This window comes from Phascolarctos cinereus, unplaced genomic scaffold, assembly GCF_003287225.1.
Source record: "Phascolarctos cinereus isolate Bilbo 61053 unplaced genomic scaffold, phaCin_HiC Scaffold_3;HRSCAF=262, whole genome shotgun sequence".
In the NCBI taxonomy this organism is placed as follows: Eukaryota; Metazoa; Chordata; class Mammalia; order Diprotodontia; family Phascolarctidae; genus Phascolarctos; species Phascolarctos cinereus.
Window position 1 is genome coordinate 79917813 of NW_027555736.1, and position 19714 is coordinate 79937526.

Sequence of the window (19714 nt, forward strand, 5' to 3'; positions counted from 1 at the left end):
AGTGCCAGGGATTCTTCAGTTTAAACTTCCAGAGGCATGTCTCATATAGCCAGAATAATAGGTCTGGGTTCTTACTCAAATTCTCCATTTTAGTGAGCACAGGTGCTATGTTTCTTGTGCAGGGGGTGGTGCTTGAGCAATTTTAACCAGATTTTCAAGCTGTATATCTTTTGAAAAGATTATTATTTTTACTAGGCATCTCATTCATAGCTTTATCTGTTTACCTTCATACACTATTACACTTGAGATGACAAAACACATTGATAAAACCCTGTCTGCCTGGGTAAGCTTTCTGAATGAAAAAACATGGCATTTTTTTTAAAGGGGCTTTTGTTTCCTCTTTTTTTTAGTGAGGATGCCTTTTGTTTTTATATCTCATTCGTTTCTGAATATATTTGTCCCCTTTCCATCCCCAGCACGTCTTTCTTTTTCTGGAAAGATATAAAAAGGAATAATCAGCAGAATCAGCCAACAGATTGACTAACAACATATGATTTAACTTTCCCCACCATAGCCCCCAGCCTCTCCGGTACAAGGTGTGAGATGCTTTTTTCCCCCCTCCAACTCTTTCTGGTACCAAGTAATATTGTGAAGCTTAAGCTTACCAGTACTTTATGCTAAAATCCTATTGAACATAATTCCTCTGATGCAGAAATACATTAGGATTTTGTCACGTCCATCATTATGAATATGTGATCTCTGTACAGTACTGTAGGTGTAGGAGGTATAGGTGACTGCTGGATCTGTACTGGCAAGTTTGTTTTTTTGGTTAAATGCCTAACATTAACTTGTTGAAGAGAGGCAGCGTGGTTTAGAGAGGGCTGTCCTTGGAGACGAGAAGATCTAGGTTCAGGTTCAGCCCCTGATGAATTCCATTTGTGGCCATGGCAATCCACTTAATCTCTCAGTGCCCCAGACAGCTTTGTAACACTGAGTTTATATGTAACTTGTCCATTTGCATCCAATAGATATCAAATTAATCCTTCTTAAGTGTAGGTCTGACCATGTTACCCCCCCCCAATTCGTTCAGCTCCAGTGGCTCTCTGTTGTCTCCAGAATCAAATACAAAATCCTCTAAAGCCCTTTCCTACTTTTTTAGTCTTTTCTAACACCTTACTTTTACCAACTTGTGATCCAGTGACACTGGTGTCCTTGCTGATCCTCACCGACAACACGCCATCTCTCAACTGCATTTTCACTGCCTGAACCCTATGCCTGGAACCCTTTAACCTCCTTATCTCTGCCTCCTGGCTTCCTTGACTTTCCTGCAAGGCTTAGCTCTTAGTACCTTTCCCCCGAGATGATCTCCAGTTTATCTTCTCTGTATGTTGTTTGTACGTAGTTGTTTGCGTGTTATCTCTTGCATTAGGCTGCACATAGTACAGTGCCTGGCACATAGGTATTTAATAAATGTTTGTTGTTTCCACAGGAAATTTCCTATACAGATGAAATTATGGAATTTGGACACTATCTCTAGTCCACTTCCTAAAATGTCAGTTTATCTGCTTGTATTTTTTCTCTGTGATAAAAGTATAGAATATGAAAATGTGTAATATCCTGGACCTTATAACTTAGCTCTCTTTCTGAGATGAAACATAGTTCTAGTTATTTAAGCTTTCTAGTTTTCATTCTTGATAAATGTAACCTTATCAAGCTTTCTGTGTGATTTGTTAATGTATTCGTTGGGTTTTGTATGAATTTATTAAAATATTTTATGATATTATTTCCATTAAGTTTACATGATGAAACCAGAATGTTAAGAAAGCATTGGCTCATGTGTGCCAATTGTGATGACTAATTGTTCCATTTTTATTCTTCCTTATGACTCCTTTGCTCAATTAATGTATTTAACTTCCATAGAACTATTTTGTAATCTCACAGGCAGAATTATCAAAACTGTATTAAGAATGTTGACAAGACAGTGTATGGTCTTAGTCCTTTCTTCAGACTTTGGTTTTGTAGTCTAGTTGTTTCACTCTGAGAGGAATCTCAGTGAATGAAGTGAAACCCTGTATTGGAAGGCTAATTGAAGCAGCCCAACTCTTACATATCTAAAGCTGCTTATTGGTATTCATTGTTGCCTTATAAATACATTCTTTCTTTATAAAAATAAGGGGCAGACCAGGTTATCTTGAAGGCCGTTTTAGTTCTTTATACTCTGGGGAAAAATATATCCCTATTTTGCTGGATCTTGGGCTGGAGTAGAGTGGGACAGGACAAGAGAGACTTGGTTTGAGAGTATTATTACATTAGAGGGATTAGTTTCTAGGCAGCAAGGAATCATAGCCAGGTCTGTTGCAGGGGTTATTAACTTGGGGTCAGTGAACTTGTTTTTAGAAAGTATTTTGAATAGTGGTTGTAAAATATAATGGGTTTCCTTTGTAATCTTGTGTATTTTTTTTTGCATTTAAAAATATTCTGAGAAAGGAGACAGTGACACACAAAAAAGTATTTTTTTTTTAAACCCTGGGTTAGTGGTAGAGGGAAGGAAAGAAGAGGTCTGTGGGTTCAAGAAGGATCTGAGATCAGCATAGGTAACAAGGTATACATGGAGAGTAGTCCTTTAAGTATCTGGGTGAGGCAGAGTCTTCGGGATAAATAGAGTCAGGGATCAGGAAACGCAGGGAAGTGTATGCAGGGTTTGGGTAGCTAGGATGAGAATACAGAGGAGTTAGGTAACAGGTGATGAATCTAGGTCTACAGTGAACTAGGATCAGAATTGGATGGATGACCTGCAACAGGACTTATCTTGATGCTCAGCCAACAACTTCTGGATTAGAGGCTTCCTATATGCCAAAACTGAGGTCAAAATTTGAATAGAGCTAAGCCTCTAGGCAGGGATAAATTAGCATGTACCCTGGAGTAGGGAAATATAGGATTCTGGGGACCTAGTCAGATACTAATATTTGACTGCCTTTTTTTTTTTTGGCAAGTTTTGAGTGGAAATTTAGAGTGTTGATTAAAATCTCAAAACCCTTAATTGCTTATGGACCTTTGGAAATTAATAGTAGTTAAGTTAAAGGCAATCCTTGTCCCAAAGGTCTGGGGGCATCTTAAAGAAAGGGATTTCCGTCTCTAGAATTCATTTGACATTTTTTAACCTGCCAAAGTTTAGAGTTAAGGTGGGGTTTTGTTGTCACTGTTCAAAGGTATGAAGATCCTGCTCTTCACATCCTGGGAGGGACGTGTTGATTAATACTAGGGAGGGAGTAATTTCTGTATTGATTTGGTATTTTGCTCTTACCTGACTGTATTTCCCAATATTGTGAGTTGGTGGTGTCATTTTATTTTTTAATAACAGTTACGATCCAAAGCAGGGTTAAATCCAAAGTGGTAAATAACTGTGGACCTACATTTTACATACAAACTTCAGTTAAAATATCAACATATTTTATTATTATTATTAACTTGGCTGACTCATGGCTATACTTTTTGTGTTCTCTATTTTTTGATATGGTCAATAATGTTTACCATCAATAAGTATTTGTTGAAGACACACCTGGGTGTGCCTACTTGATGATTATGTTAAATGCCCCATCATTGTTTGGCAAGCCCTCTTTTTCTTGATTCTTGCTCAGAAGAGGTCAGTACAGCCTGGCATTAATGTGACTCCATTTCTAGGATGGCCTTTAGAGCTTGTAAGATTTCACAAATTTATGTAATGAGTATATCTCTTTGGAGGAGAAAGGGTCTCAGAGTTTTTAATCCACAAACCATTTTAACTTGGTGAAAGACCCTATGGCATCACTTACATCCTGAGACAATGTTCTTTGAATCCATTCAACTCTGATCGGCTTCACCCTTGTCATTTAGGGACAGGAAAGGAAAGAAAAGATCATAGTTTTGGGTGGGGGTCATAGAAAACTGTACTACATTTGATCTTCAGTGAGGTTTTACATTCCTTGTTTCTCTTTCCCTTTACTGTAGGCAGCCTCCCTTTCCTTAGGACAATGGACTTCATCTGTGACAGTTGTCCTATACTGTTTTGTGCTTCCCTACTTTTGGTAAATTTGAAGAGAAGAGAGAGAGTGTTATGTTGAAAAGACCTGGTCCACTAGTCTTGAACTCAGGATATCTGTTGGACTCCTGGCTCTGATGCTTAGCATGACAGTGAGCCTGTGGGGAACCACTTTATGACTTTGAACTTCAATGTTCTCAGCTGTAAAATGAGGATACTTGCGAGAGGTAGTTGTAAGCCTTGTAAAACACTATGTGCAGTTGAGTTATTATTCTGTGTTTTACTCTGTTAGGTAGGAAACTTAGCTGTATATCCATTGAATTTCAGAGTAGCCTCTTGGCTGCTTTGAGAACCTTGTGGACCATCGTTAGTCCCCAGGACCTTGCTTAAAGAAAGTCTTCTAGCTTTATCAGGAGGATCAGTTTGTACAATGATGATTTTTGCTCATTTCCCTAAATGTTTACTGGTGATTTTATATTCTTTTCAGTACTAATGTTGGCAGGCTCTATACAATTGACCTAATAATAAGAGGCCAGAATCACAAGTAACTTTTACAAATATACAGAGACTTTACAAAAGTAGGTGAAATAGGGGATTGCAGGGCATGGTGGCACATGCCTATACTCTCAGCTACTGGAGAGACCAAAGCTGTCAGATGTCTCAGGATTTCTAAGCTGCAAAGGGCTAAGCTGATCAGATACCCGTACTGAGTCTGTCATCAGTATGGTGAGCCTCCAAGAATGGATGGGGGTTGCCTAAAGAGCCTGGGCAAACTGGCCCAGGCTGGAAATGGAGCAGGTCAAACCTCCCATGCTGATCATTAGTGGGATTCCAGAGAAGGAAGAATTTATTATATTGACTCTGCATTGCTCTTCTAATGAGACTGCAGTGTATGCCACATGCTGTTTCTGTGCCAGTACAAAAATAGTGGTCTTCCATCTTAATTGTTTAAATAGAAGAGGCTAAGTTAGTGTTAAAGTGACTAGCATCACATAATGTTATGCTTGGAAGGGACCTTAGAGATAGTTTTGTCCAACTCCTCAATTTTATCAAGAAGCAGAAGCTCAGAGAGATGAAGAGCTTTGCCTGCCTGCTGCTGCTGCTAATGAGCAGCCAGGCTGGAGCTCAGGCTCAAGCCTTCAGAGGCCAGTGGTCATTCTCCCGTGGAATACTGTTTTCTCTGGCCTCTGGCAGAAATCTGATAAAGAAAATAATCCCAACATTTTGTTGATAACAAAGCAGTTATTTTCATCAAAATCTCAATTTGGTATGAAAGTTTTGAAATTTTGTTGCTGATTTCCTGTCTATAATTTCAGACTTCCAAATAAAGTTTTATAATTCATAAGAAGTAGCATGGAAGAGTGGGGGGAGGAGGGAGAACCATCCAATGGAAATCTGTGCTCCTTATAGGGCCTGTTCAGCTCTAACATTCTTTGATTCTAAATCACATTTATTTAAATTCTTAACAGCATTTTAATATGTGAAGAAATTAATCTACTAGAAAGCAATGCAATAGAACACTGAAAGGTGATAGTAGTGCATTTTAAAGTTTTCACTGCGATGTGGTCTATTAAAAATAATTCTGCTGGTGCCTATAAATGATTTTGCATGTGACATCTTGAATTTGAATACTTTTTGAAGAAAGTATTTCTTTTAGAGCTAGGTTTTCTACTTTGACTTCCTTAAGCACTTAAGCTTGTTTTGTTTTTGTTTTTGGATAGCCCTTGTTATTTTAAAAAGTTGTTAGTGAAGGCTTTTTGTTTATTGCTTATAAGTGGCTCAGCTGAGTCAGGTGACCTCATGAGATCATAAATACTCCAGAGGCTGGCAAGCTGTTGAGGAGTTAGTTCATCAGAGGAAGCTTGAGAATCCTTATTCCTTTGCTTCTTCCTTTATCCCAGAAGGTATGAATTCAGTTGCTGTGGGAAGTGTGGACAGATATTTGTTTTGGGGAAAATGAAGAGGAAGTGGTAGGCTGTTGGAAATGGGTCTTGCTTGGCAAATTCTTTATTGTTTCTTGATTGTGGTGGCGGTTTTTGGAGGCACTATCAGTTTGAAGTTGGAGCTCTTATTGCTCCCAGCATAGACTTTGACTCTCAAACGTTGGGATTGATTTCTGCCCAAACTTGTGGAATCCATCTCATTGCTATACAAAGTATGTGTGATCAAGGGAAGCTTTAATGTCCAGATGTCAATTTCAGCATTGATGGGTTATTTCTCAAATGAAATATATTGTTGCTTCTGAAAGACTTTGGTGACTGTTATGAACAGGCTTAAATCAGAAGGGTTATCTAAATCTAGGGTTTAATCACTTAAAAAAAATATGGGTTAGGAAATAAGAAATCAGAGACAATGTGTACATTAGGATTATGGGAAGGGTAGAGCAGATCTTTCTTTTTCTTCTTTAAAAAAACTTTTCCACATTTAACAAAACAAGAATAGGTGTTTGTAACTAAGGTGAACTTTCCTTCACTTTCTTAGGAGCCACTTCGTGAATTTAAATGAGAATTCACATTCAAAAATTAAGGGAATAGAAGTTTTAGAATTCATAGTTTTGTGAAGGTTGAAGATTGTTAAAGCAACCTGGTATGCTGTATGTAGTCTAGCTAGATTGCTTTATGGATGATTGCTTTTGCAGTTACCTTTCATTCTTCCCAGTAAATTTTGTTCATTGAAGGTGCATCCCTTATATGCTTATCATTTGTTGGCTGCTGTTTATCTAGGGTGTTCTGGATATTCTTGTCCCATCTTGCCTGGAAAGTCCATGAAGATATATGATAACACCAGTTGTACTGGGGAATTACCATCACTTTGTTAATTCCCTTCTATCATGAAATGGTATATAATTGACTTAGCCATTGATTTCATCACTCTTTAGTTTTAATTAGATTTTGGTGACTTATCCCATTGGCACATGCACATTATAAAATAGTATTAAGTTTTATGTTTTTCTGGAGAATTATACTTAACCATACTCTGCTGATTGTCAGTAGTAGTGTTTCTGTATGCTATGTTATATGTGTGGTTTGAAAAGCAATAATATGCAAGTGGTAGCCCTGCAATATAGACATTCACAATTCCAAAAGAGATACTTTTATAAACTGATCCACTCCTGTCACCCCTAATAGGACACATTTTTTTTGTGAAGAATTTTAAAAGTTTATTTTAAATATTTTCCAATTATATGTAAGAAAAATTTTTACAATTTTTTTTTTAATTTTGAGTTCCAAATTCTCCCCCTGATCTTTCTCCTCCTTGGGAAGGTAAGCAGTTTGATTTAAATTATACATGTGAAGTCATACAAAATATAATTCCAGTTTAGTCATGTTGCAAAAGAAACACAAAAAAATAAAAAGGGAGTAATAAAAGTGCTTCAGTCTTCATTTAGAGTTTATTAGTTCTTTCTCTGGAGGTAGATAGCATTTTTTCATCATAAGTCCTTTGGAATTGTCTTGGATCATTGTTTTGATCAGAGTAATTAAGTCTTTCAGAGTTTATCATCCTTACAATATTGCTGTTACTATGTATACTTCACTTTGCATGAGTGCATTTAAGTCTTCCCAGTTTTTTTCTGAAATGATTTTGCTTGTCATTTCTTATAGCACAGTAATATTACATGACAAACATACACCATAATTTGTTTATCTGTTACCCAATTGATGGACATCCCCTCAACTTCATATTCTTTGCCACTGGAAAAAAGAGCTGCTAAAAATATTTGTACAGATAGCTCCTTTTCCCTTTTCTTGATCTTTTTCACATGCAGACTTAGTAGTGGTATTGTGGGTCAGAAGATATGCAGGGTTTTTTTTCTTAATTGATTAATTTATTTTGTTTTCAACATTCATTCCCAAGAAGACATGCAATCTGATGTATGCTCTACATATACATTCCTATTAAACATATTTTCACATTAGTCATGTAAAGGAGAATTAGAACCAATAGGAGGAACCACAAGAAAGAAGAAGCAAAACAAAACAGAAGAAAAAAAAGAGAGAGAGCAAATAGTATGCTTTGGTCTGCATTCAAATTCCATAGTTCTTTCTTTGGATATGGATAGCATTTTCCATCATGAGACTTTTGGAGATTTCTTAGATCCTTGCATTGCTGAGAAGGGCTAAGTCTATCAAGTTAGTCATCACACAGTGTAGCTGTTGCGGTGCACAACATTCTCCTGGTTCTGCTCACTTCCCTAAGAATCAGTCCATATACAAGCCTTTCCAGGTTTTTCTGAATTTTGCTTGCTCATCATTTCTTATAGCACAATAGTATTCCATCACATTCATGTACCACAACTTGTTCAGCCATTCCCCAATTGATGGGCATGCCCTCAATTTCCAATTCTTTGCCACCACAGAAAGAGCTGCTATAAATATTTTTGTACAAGTGAGTCCTTTTCTCATTTTTATGATCTTTTGGATACAGCGCTAAGAAGTGATATTGCTGGGTCAAAGGGTGTGCACATTTTTATAGCCCTTTGGGCCTAGTTCTAAATTGCTGTCCAGAATGGTTGAATCAGTTTATAATTCCACTAACAATGCATTAGTGTTCCAGTTTTCCCACATCATCTCCAACATTTATCATTTTCCTGTTTTGTCATGTTAACCAATCTGATAGGTGTGATGTGGTACCTCAGAGTTGTTTTGATTTGCATTTCTCTAATCAATAGTGATTTAGAGCATTTTTCCATATGACTGTAGATGGCTTTAATTTCTTCATCTGAGAACTGCCTGTTCATATCCTTTGACCATTTATCAATTGGGGAATGACTTGTATTCTTATAAATTTGACTTAGTTCTCTATATATTTTAGAAATGAGGCCAGTCAAAAAAAAAAAGAAAAAAGAAAAAAGAAATGAGGCCAGTAGGACACCTTCTTAATAGAGATCAATATTGTGTGTGTGGGGGGGGTTCTTATGTAAATATGTTTGATATTAATGGGCAACCCAAAGAGCGAGATATACTGAAGAAATAATATACTGAGCATTTCTTATGCTGTCTCATAGAGATCTTGACCCATAAACTATAATCTTATCCGTGAAAGGACAAGCATGCCTCATACCCCAGTGACCTACCTCTGAACTTCTCTTAACTCATGGAGTATTTCTCTGGTTTTACAAGGTCACTTGGCTACTTCTCCAGAGGTAATGGAATTCGTGAAATGTCTCTATCATATTGCTTCCCTCATTCCAGATCAATGTCTAGTTCACTTGGTAGGTTGGTAACTCATTAAAGCCCCCAGCCCCAATGCTTTTTACTTTATTTTTTATACTTATGAACTTGACAAACATGAACATTTCCTTACACCGAGAAGAACAGAATAAGAGGATTGTATATAACACTGAAATGTCTAATGCATAGCTTGTTTTTTAAATTATAAGTTAAATTTAACTCTAGCACTGCACTGCTTGTTTGTGTTTCCTTCTGATCTCGTCTGTATAATTCATTTAAATGTTTTATTAATAACTGTGTTCTTACTTTTTGTTAACATTATCACTACTATCAGTTCTCCAACCTTGCTGTTTCTGTTTTCTTCTTTTAGGCAATTGGGGTTAAGTGACTTGCCCAGGGTCACACAGCTAGTAAGTGTCAAGTGTTTGGTCTGAGGCCGGATTTGAACTCAGGTTCTCCTGACTTCAGGGCTGGTGCTCTATCCACTTCACCACCTAGCTGCCCCCTAGCCTTGCTGTTTCTGTAAGCAGCAATATCACTCTGAGCCGAGATAAGACTGACAACTTACTCTTAAAAATATTTATTTCCTATTATCTGTTAAACCCCTTCAGTTGGTATATACCCCTCAGAACTACATGTTATTCTTTGTGTGAAATTTTCTGGTGATTTCTTTTTGATGAATATTATTGTGAAGGTCTTCCCTACTCCCTTTGCATTTTGCTTTGTGCTTTTACTTATGTTTGTAAGTCTTCTGAGGTTTTCAGACCTTGCTCCTATAACTGTAACTCCTCAGTCATCATAAATAAAAATATTGCTCCATATAAATCGACCTAATTTTCTCTACATGGATTATATACGTTGAGCTATACTGACCTTTGAATATAGTCTATACTCCAAATGGTTTTAGAAGTCATTTATGCAAGTCTTTGGGAGGTAAGAAATGTCTATATTTTGTTAGGTAGGTTTTAGGCAAACCTCCTAGAATTAACCTGTAATCTTTTGCTATCTTGTATGTTCAGTTTTCTGTGTGTCTTATAAAAAAAATCGAGACATTTAAACTTGTGATGTTTTAGCTTTCAGAGAGGGACTTGCGGCAAAATGGATAACCCATCTGTTAAGAGAATAGTCAATAACATTATCAAATCTCCAGAGGATAAACGAGAATACCGAGGATTAGAATTGGTAAATGGCATCAAGGCACTCCTCATCAGTGATCCTACCACCGATAAGTCATCAGCAGCTCTTGATGTACACATAGGTATTTTTATGTTTCTATTTCTTTAACTTTGCCCTGGAATTTATTAGGACTTTGCATTTCTGTTGAAATAATAAAAAAGACTCAATTTCAATGCAGCCAGGTATGTCTGTATAAACAAGTTATAGTACGCAGTATGTGTGTTTCTAAAAAAGTTGTATGTGAATTGAATTTTTGTAAATCAAACAATTAAAAGTACCCATAAAACTCTTGCTGTTTAAGGAAATCTTATTGTTAATATTTTGTTTTCATAGAATGTATTGAGCATGCTGTAATAAAGCACTGAATCTGAAGTTAAGTGAACTGGGTTTGAATCCCAGATCCATTACTACCTGTGAGGTCTTGAGCAAGTACTCCACATTGTAGGATTGTATAGTTGGAATTTACTTAGAATTCTTAGTAGTGAACTTAGTTATTTTTAATAGTTTTGGATATCTGGTTTTCAGATTTAAATGACTCATAAGATCTAGGGGAGTCAGCAGTATGATTTGGCAGCCAAAAAAAAAAGCTGAAGGTAGAAACAAACATTATTGATTTAAGAAAGACAAAGAAAATTGAGCATGTTCAGAAGAGGACAGTCAGGATGGTGAGAGATCTGATGAAGATTGTGCCAAATAAAATCATTTGAAAGAACGGATGATACTGAATATGGAGAAGAGAAGACTTGGGGTGGGAGTGGAAAGGACTTCATATATTTGGTAGGTTATCACGTGGAAGAGGGCTCTAGGCTTATTCTGTTTGGCTGCAGAGGGCAGAAACAGAAATCATAGGTAGACCTTGCAGAGAGAGAATCAGATCTGAGTTTGATTTAAGGGAAAACTTCCCAGTAATAAAAGCTGTTCCAGAATGAGATGGACTATATGAAGGAGTTGTAGGTTTCATCTTATAGTTATATCAGATGGAGTCTGAGATAACTTTCAATTCTGTGATTCAGTTATTGTTATTACACTTGTAATGTATTTGATCTTGTAAGCTTGTTTGTGTACTTAAGTTTATGTGGTTTCTTCTCCAGGATCATTATCAGATCCCCCAAATATTGCTGGCTTGAGCCATTTTTGTGAACATATGCTCTTCTTGGGAACGAAGAAATATCCAAAAGAAAATGAATACAGCCAATTCCTCAGTGAGCATGCAGGGAGTTCAAATGCTTTCACAAGTGGAGAACACACCAACTACTACTTTGATGTATCCCATAAACATCTAGAAGGGGCCCTGGACAGGTAAACATGAATTTGTTAAGTATTGATCTACTTTATGTATTTCTGTTACATTAGCGATGGCTATTACTTTTACTACCTTCATATTTATACATTTTGGCTCAAGATAATAAGCAGTACTACTTTATGTTCAGTTTTTATAGTTGTTCATTTTTAAGCTAACAATAACATTTATTTTGTATTAGAGGAAGAGAAATGGTGTAACCATTGACATAGCCTTCAGGCCTGCAGAATGCTCCATTATAAAATTTATACCAGCATCAAATCATATTTCTATAAATAAGCATTAGTGGTCTAAAGAAATATAATAGTTTTGCTTCTGGTGTTTTTTCCACTTACTTGTAATTTTATTTCAAAATAGATACATTTTAGACTGCCAAACCACAAATCTACCATTCTCTTGTTTCCCTCAAGCATGCAGCATCAGTTGTTCATATCTTGAGAAAGGTAGCATTAGGTATATATTTCTCAACTCATTTTAATATTGAGAATTTATTGGAGCCTCTGTTTAATTCTGTTTTTCTAAAAAAATGTTCTGAATTTCCATGGAATAAAGTGTCATACAAATGGACATAACTCTTACCTTGCTGAAACTTTAAAGAGAAATATATTTTCAATAAGAAAATCATACTTTAAAAGAAAAGACTACAGTTTGAACATGCGTGTATATTTGAATGCGTGCACACAGGTGTACACACACACACACACACACACACACACACACACACACACACACACAAAATGGGGTAGGTAGTCAGGGAGAGAGGGGCATAGTTGACTTTCAGACCAGATTTTGACCTCAAGTCTTCCTGAATCCAAGCTCAGTATGGACTAAAGGCTATATATATATACACCTATACATAGCCAGACATGAATCTCCAGTATATTGCAGCCAGGTGCATTTCACATCTAGGTTGTCTTTATGGCTTCCTTCATCAACAGATACGTGGGTGTTTTTAATTTAAAGTGGAAAGGGCACTAGACTGCAATGCTTAGGTCTTCATCCTGCCTGTGATACTCATCATATTCCTGCTGGGGCAAATGACTTTCTTGGTCTCTGTCTCAGCTCAGCATCTGTAAAATAAGAGTTGGACTTAGGTAACCCTTAAGTTCCCTCTCACCTCTTCCAATCATACAATTGTATGACATTTTCTAAAGTATCTTTGTTTACATAAAATAGTCAGTGATGTAATTGGGTTTCTTTTTGATATACTGAAAGCTGTGGTTGCTCTGTTGATAGTCTTAAGAATCTAGGTCCACTAGCTGTCAGTCTTAGTCGATGGTCCATTTCTGTCTTCTAGTCTTAGGTCCACCCTTGTTCAGAGGCAGCTAGTTGACACAGAACTCTGGGCTTGAATTCAGGAAGATCTGAGTTTAAAACCAGCCTCAGACTAACTTACTAGCTATATGATCCTGGGCAAATCACCTAACCTCTCTGTGCCTCAGTTTCCTTAACTGTAAAATGGTGGTAATGATAGCATCTACCACACATCTGTGAAGATCAGATGAGATAATTGTAAAGCACCTAATGCAGTGCCTGGCACGTAGTAGTTGCTCAATAAATGCTTACTTCCTTCCCTCTTGAGCCTTGTAGTAGGGCTTAGCTAATATTAGAGTCAGATGTTCTGATTTTTAAAAAATTTATCAGAATTTTAAATTTTGCTATTATAAAATAGGATGAATGACTTTGGGTTACTGTGATATAGACAGCTTAAGTTGAAACAAGACTCAAGAAAGTTATAATTAGACAATTATTTCTACTTGGTAGCAGTTCAAAATGTAATCATGAGAAGAGTTAACGTACTTATTTTAGGATGTCATGTCATGTTACTGAATCATTCAATATTTGTTTATTTTTACTTTTCTTCAAGTACTGTAATTGTTAGTTGATCAAGTTATTTATCTTTTCTTTTTCCTATATCATTTCTTCTCATAGAAATGTGTTCTTTTTATTTGAATTTCTGGAGTCTTTTTAATAGAGCTTTTTAAGTGGGTTACTATTAATTTATGCTTCTGGTAGTAAATGCAGATGACTTTTAGATTTATTTGTCCAACTCTAACCTCTTTCCTGACTTTGCAGGATAAACTGGAGATCATCTCAGAGCATTAAAGGAAAGGCTCGCATCTCTAACTGCTTATTAGACATCTTGAGTTCGATGTCTAGTAGACATCTTAAACTCAGCGTGTCCAAAATTGAACTCATTATCTTTCCCCAAAACTGTCCCTTCTTCCTAACTTCCCTATTACTGTCAAGGACACTTCCATCCTCCTCGTCACCCAGGCTAGCAGCCTGTGTCCTCCTCAACTTCTCACTCTCTTGCTTCCACCCACACTCAGAGCCAAACACTTCCCAAATCTTGTTGTTTCTCATCTTCTTAACGTCACTCTTCTGTGCCCCTTCTTTCTTCTGACACTGCCACCACCCTGGTGCAAATCCCTCATGACCTCATCACGCCTGATCTTTCTGATTAATCTTCCTGCCTCAGGTGCCTCCCAACTCCATTCCATCTTCCTCTCAGCTGTCAGATTGGTCTGACAGTGTCAGTCCCCTATCCTGTGAATTCCTGTGGCTCCCTATTACCCCAGGATCAAATATAAAATGGTCTGCATGGGTCTAAAGCCTTTCATAACCTGGCTCCCTCCTACCTTTTCAGTCTTCTTACACTTTACCCTCATGTGCTCTATAGTCCGTTGATACTAGCTTTCTCTCTGTTCTTCATTGCCATGTACTCTGGACTCTGGCCAAGCATTTTCCCTGGCCTTCATCCCTGGAACTGTCTCCCTCCTCATCTCTGCCTCTTGGTTTCCTGGGCTTTCTGCAAGTCTCAGTTAAAGTCCCACCTTCTGTAAAAAGCCTTTCCTTTAATGCTAGTGCCTTCCCTCTGAGATGATCTCCAGTTTATCCTGCAAAAACTTGTTTCTACATAGCTGTTTTCATGTTGTCTCCCTCATAAGACTGTAAGTTCCTTGAGGGGAGGGACTGTTTTTTGCTATTCTTTGTATCCCTGGCACAGGGTGGCCTCGAGACCACATGTGGCCCTATAGGTCCTCAAGTGTGGCCCTTTGACTGAATCCAAACTTTGCAGAAAAAAATTCCCTTAATAAAAGGATTTGTTCTGTAAAACTTGACTTAGTCAAGAGCTGCCGCACCCAAGGACCCAGAAGGCCACATGTGGTCTCGAGGCCAGAGGTTCCCCACCCCTGCCCTGGCACTAAGCTCATTGTAGGTGCTTATTGACTAACTGATAAAATGTACAAAACTTAGTGAAATATAGAGGTGTGGACCAAAGGACCATGAGCTTCTGGTTGTATTTTGTTTTGGTAAGTAATTCCAAAGAGAATGCGTGCGCGCGCGCGCGCACACACACACACACACACACACACACACAGGCTCCTTTTACAGTCTCATTAAATTACAAGTTCTTATTACCTTAAGCCTATCTTAACATTTTCATGTAAAGTTTGTTCTTTTTCTAAGCAGTAAGCATCTGTGATATGGCTCTGACATGAAATATATCCAAGATACCATTTTTCCTACATCATGATACTTTTTCATCTGCTCTGTCACAATTGTTTTTATATTCTCTGTCCAATAAGACCATCAAAGATAGCATTGTTTTAAAAGAGCTCACTTTCAAATAATTAATTATATCATTTTTTATTGTTTTAGATTTGCCCAGTTTTTCTTATGTCCTTTGTTTGATGAAAGCTGCAAAGAAAGAGAGGTGAATGCAGTTGATTCAGAACATGAGAAGAACGTAATGAATGATGCCTGGAGACTGTTTCAGTTGGAGAAAGCTACTGGAAACCCCAACCATCCCTTTAGTAAATTTGGAACAGGTTTGTCCTCTGTGTGTGTGTGTGTGTGTGTGTGTGTGTGTGTGTGTGTGTGTGTGTGTGTATGTGTGTATATACTTAAGTAGCTCAGTTTGGTTCATTACAGACTGAGGGTTCTTTTGTTTTTAAAATTAGGGTAGAAGATGTTATGGCAACTGTGAACCCCCAGGCCATTCTCTCTTCCCTTTGTTTTTAACTTAATGTTAATGTTCACCATTTCAGTGTGATATTCAGGTAACAATTTGTGGTATATTTTCACATGTCAAAACTAGGCTTTTGTTGTATATTCGAGTAGGACCACTCAGCAATCTACTGTGTTTCAGTGGTTGGTATTTCAGATCTCTTAATGTGATATAAACATTTTAGGTTGCTAAAGTTTTCACTATGCAACAGTACTTTTATAGGGATATTGATCTAGCAGTTTAAAAAATTACCACCTACTCATGTATTTGAACCTTAGTGGTATGGGATATTTGAACCTTAAAGCTACTTCTAGTAAACCAGAAGATGCAAGGCCTTTTTATATAGTTTTTCTCTACTAATTGGCTTCTTTTTTTTTGTGAGGGGGAGGGGGAAGTCTTCTTTCTATTTGTGTTGGTATTTCTATAAAACATCTTGCTGAAAAAATGTAAGTAGATACCTTCTCTTACGTGTTTTATTTCTGAGAAGTTTAAACTACTGTACCAGTAAACTCCACGGCACTCACACATTTCATTTTACCCCTTTAAGGTTTACAAAGTACTTTCTACACAACAATCCTATGAGGTGATAATACTGTGTTTCTTCCCCATTTTTATGTATGAATAGACTGAGACTGGGAGAGATTAAGTGGCTTGTTTGTGGCCACATAGTTTGGGGTTAGTAGATTTAAAAGCTGAGATTCAAACCTTGGGCTCCTGGTTCAGTCTGATGCTCTTTCCATGTTGCCACACTGCTAATAGTAGAAAGAAGTTGGTTGTGGAATGCAAAATACTGAATAATGCCCAGATTTCTGTTTGTAACTGCAGAATATGTTTTTTTACTTCAGAATTTACACATCTGATTATCTGGGAAGTCATAACTTCAAACAAAATAATGAAATTATATTGTAAAGATTTGGCTTGAAAGACCTAGAAAGTTGTCAACCTTCCCTTTCCTTTCTTCCTGTTTGGAAGGACTAACAAACAATGTAAAGAACCATCCAATCTAAACTAAACTCTAAACTGCAGGTGTTGCCCCCACCTCTCTCCTTTGCGCGAGGGAGTGTGTGTGCGCGCGCGCGCACACGCACGCACACACACACACAGAGCTAGCTTAGAATCAGATAACATTAAAATTGGGAAGGACCCTAGAGAGTGGGAGCTGATGAAGAGTATTTTGGGTTGAAAAGTATCCAACTGGATTGCAGACAGAAAAAGACATTAGAAAGCAAAGTAGATGTTCAAATTAATAATAGTAAGAGATATGCAAATTGAAACAATTATAAGGTTTAATCTCATACCATACAAGTTAACAAGTTGGGGAGAGTTGTCATTGGAGAGGCTGTGGAAAAAATGTCCAGTGATGCTTTGGATGATCCTTATGTTTTGAATTTCTGTTTAGGGTTATTCAAGGAAAGTTATTAAACTGTTCTTTTGACTCCAACCTTCTGTCATGCTGGGCATATACCCCGAAGAAGTCAGCTCCAGTATGTGCCAGAATACTCACAGCAGCACTTTTTTGTCCTAGCAAAGAAATGGAAACAAAATGGATACCCATAAATTTGGAAGTGGTGGAAAAAACTGAGATCTATAAACACCCAATGGAGGTTCCAGAGAGCAGAGGATGAAACACCCTCCTCTCTCTTAGCAGAAAGTCAGGTGTTTACTAGTACAGAATATTGTATATGTTGTCAGATAAAGTCACTGCAACAGATATTTTCGCCTTATCTTTGTCACTAGGGAGGATTCATTGGAGGGAAAAGATTTGAAATGACTGATGTGAAGATGAAAGGCATCGTTAATAAGCTTTTTTAATGAAAAGGAGACAGTATAGAAATGCCTCTTGGTCGACTTGAAATATCTCTCTTTAATTGTCTCAGTGAGAGCTGAAAAAGCCACATGTGTAGTAAAAATTAAGCTGGAAAATTCATTTAGAGAGTTGTATTTCTTTAAAAAGAGAAGCCACATATTTGAAGCTAAGCTATATTTGCAGTGATGGAAAACACAAGTACTAATTTCATAACCCGAGTGGTCTTTCTCTGCTTTTACTTCCTGTTTTTCCACATGTTTCAGTGTTCTCAGATCTGATACTTCCATAGTCACATTGTGGCATCTGTTCCCAGCATATTCCCATCTTGTGGCATGTGATTTTGGTAGAAAGTTGGTCCTTAGTTATTTTTATAGACTTGTGTGAAATTAAGCATGTTAAAATTGTGACTTCAGTTTGGTGTCACTGTGCACCTGCTGAGTGAGTTCTCTAAACCCTGATTCAGAATACTGAATTGTAAAGGGGAATTTAAATCTTTGATGTACAGCTCCAATGTCCCTACAGCCACCGTGGAGAACCTAAGATCCCACCATCACACAGGGGCTGTCACTGCCATTGTAAATAGAGGTCCTTGCCTCAAAGTGACATTAGCCAGGGCTTGTGGCTAGAATGGAAATGGAGTGATTTTCTGAGTGTCAGAATGCTTATTTTTGTCTTTTTTTTTAAAATCATAATCCCATTAGTAGATGATTAGTTTGTTTTGATCTTTTGCTTTTCATTGATGTTTTTACTTAGTTGTATTTTGCCTTTCTGTGTAGCATCAGTAAACATTAAATATATATTACTTGAATACTGCTAGACACTGGGAGAAATTTTGGTAAGATATTGTGTCTGCCTAATGAAGCTTATTGTCTGGTAAGAGAATAAAAAATAAAAAAGGGCACTTAATAGAAAGTATTAAATAAGTGCATTAGTTACAAAACAAAACATTGCATGAAGTTTAAGACAGAGTGAATGGTACATGAGGGAAGTAATGTTTTAGTTATCTTTTAGAGGATATATATAAATCCAGTTGACCAAGAAGGCAAATGAAGGGCATTCTAGGCATAGGAAATATTTTATGCAAAAGCTTGGAGGTGAGGAACTACGTGAAGTGTTTGAGGGTAGAGAATAGTACAGTGTGGCTGGCATCTTCTTTTTTTTTCTCCTGTGATGAGTCTTTTGGAATTTGTGTTTTTGATTTCGACTAATTAAATTTTTATATTTTTCAATCAACAAAAATCTGCCTTCTCCCCCTCCCCACATTTGAGAATGAAAGAAAAAGAAAACATCTGTTATAAATATGTATCATTAAACAAAACAAATTTCTCTAGGGCCATTCCAAAATAAAATTATATGTACACATATGTATGTGTTTTTATACCCATATATATATACATGCATATGTTCATGTCTCGTTCTGCATTCTCCTTTCATGTCTATTAGGAGGTTAATACATATTTCATCATTAGTCCTCTGGAATCATGGTTGATCATCATGCACATCAGAGTTCCTAAAGTTGTTTGTGTATACGGTACTGTTGTCATTGTATAAATTGTTTTCCTGGTTCTAGTCTTTTCACTCTGCATTAATTCATGTAAGTCTTCCACTTTATCATTTCTTGTAGCACAACAGTATCTGGTAACATTTGTATGTCACAGCTTGTTCAGCCATTCTTAGTTGATAGGCGTCCCCTCAGATTCCCATTCTGTGCCACGTCAAAAAAAAGTATAAATATTTTTGTACATTTGTTGTTTAGAAATAATCCCACTCTTAATTTATCCTCCAAATTTCCTTTTCTACTCTTTCTTTCCTATTTCCTTGTTGAATGAAATGTGTTTTTCTCCCCAACTGTGTGTGTGTGTGAATTTTTTGACAATTTTAGATAAAAATGAGGTTCAAGTGTCAGCCACTCGCCTGTCCCTTTTTTTCTTGTTTGTATAGAATTCTACTTGTGAACCCTGGTTATGTGAGATAATTCTACCTAACCTTCCTTTTATTTCTTCCCCAGTGTATTCCTTTTCTCCTCTTTTTCTACTCTTTTCTTAAGGTTGTGAAGGTATAATGGAACCACTCTTCGGCCTTGTCTAATTTCACTCCTGTGGACTCTGATTATGACAGGGCTCACAGGGTACACACGCATTATCTCCTCATAGTCGATTGTAAGCAGTTTATATGTGTTTAGTCCTTTATCATTGCTCATTCATGTTTCCTTTTCTATGTTTCTCTGAACGCCTATGTTTGCATTCTGAAGTTTCTACACAGCTCTGGTCTTTTCCTCAGGGATGCT

At 37.0% G+C, this 19714-nt stretch overlaps 1 protein-coding gene across 3 annotated transcripts in view; it reads left to right on the plus strand.

Annotated features, from left to right (window-relative positions):
• Positions 1–19714, plus strand: part of IDE (insulin degrading enzyme) — a 108309-nt gene that overhangs the window by 14300 nt on the left and 74295 nt on the right. For 2 of the 3 annotated variants that reach the window (XM_020964096.2, XM_020964097.2), the window contains exons 2-4: positions 10203–10387; positions 11397–11604; positions 15272–15441. In XM_020964096.2, the coding sequence (XP_020819755.1) occupies positions 10203–10387; positions 11397–11604; positions 15272–15441 (563 nt within the window). Of the gene's footprint in view, positions 1–5796; positions 5863–10202; positions 10388–11396; positions 11605–15271; positions 15442–19714 lie in introns of those variants that run through there. The other variant, XM_020964098.2, reaches the window with a different exon arrangement.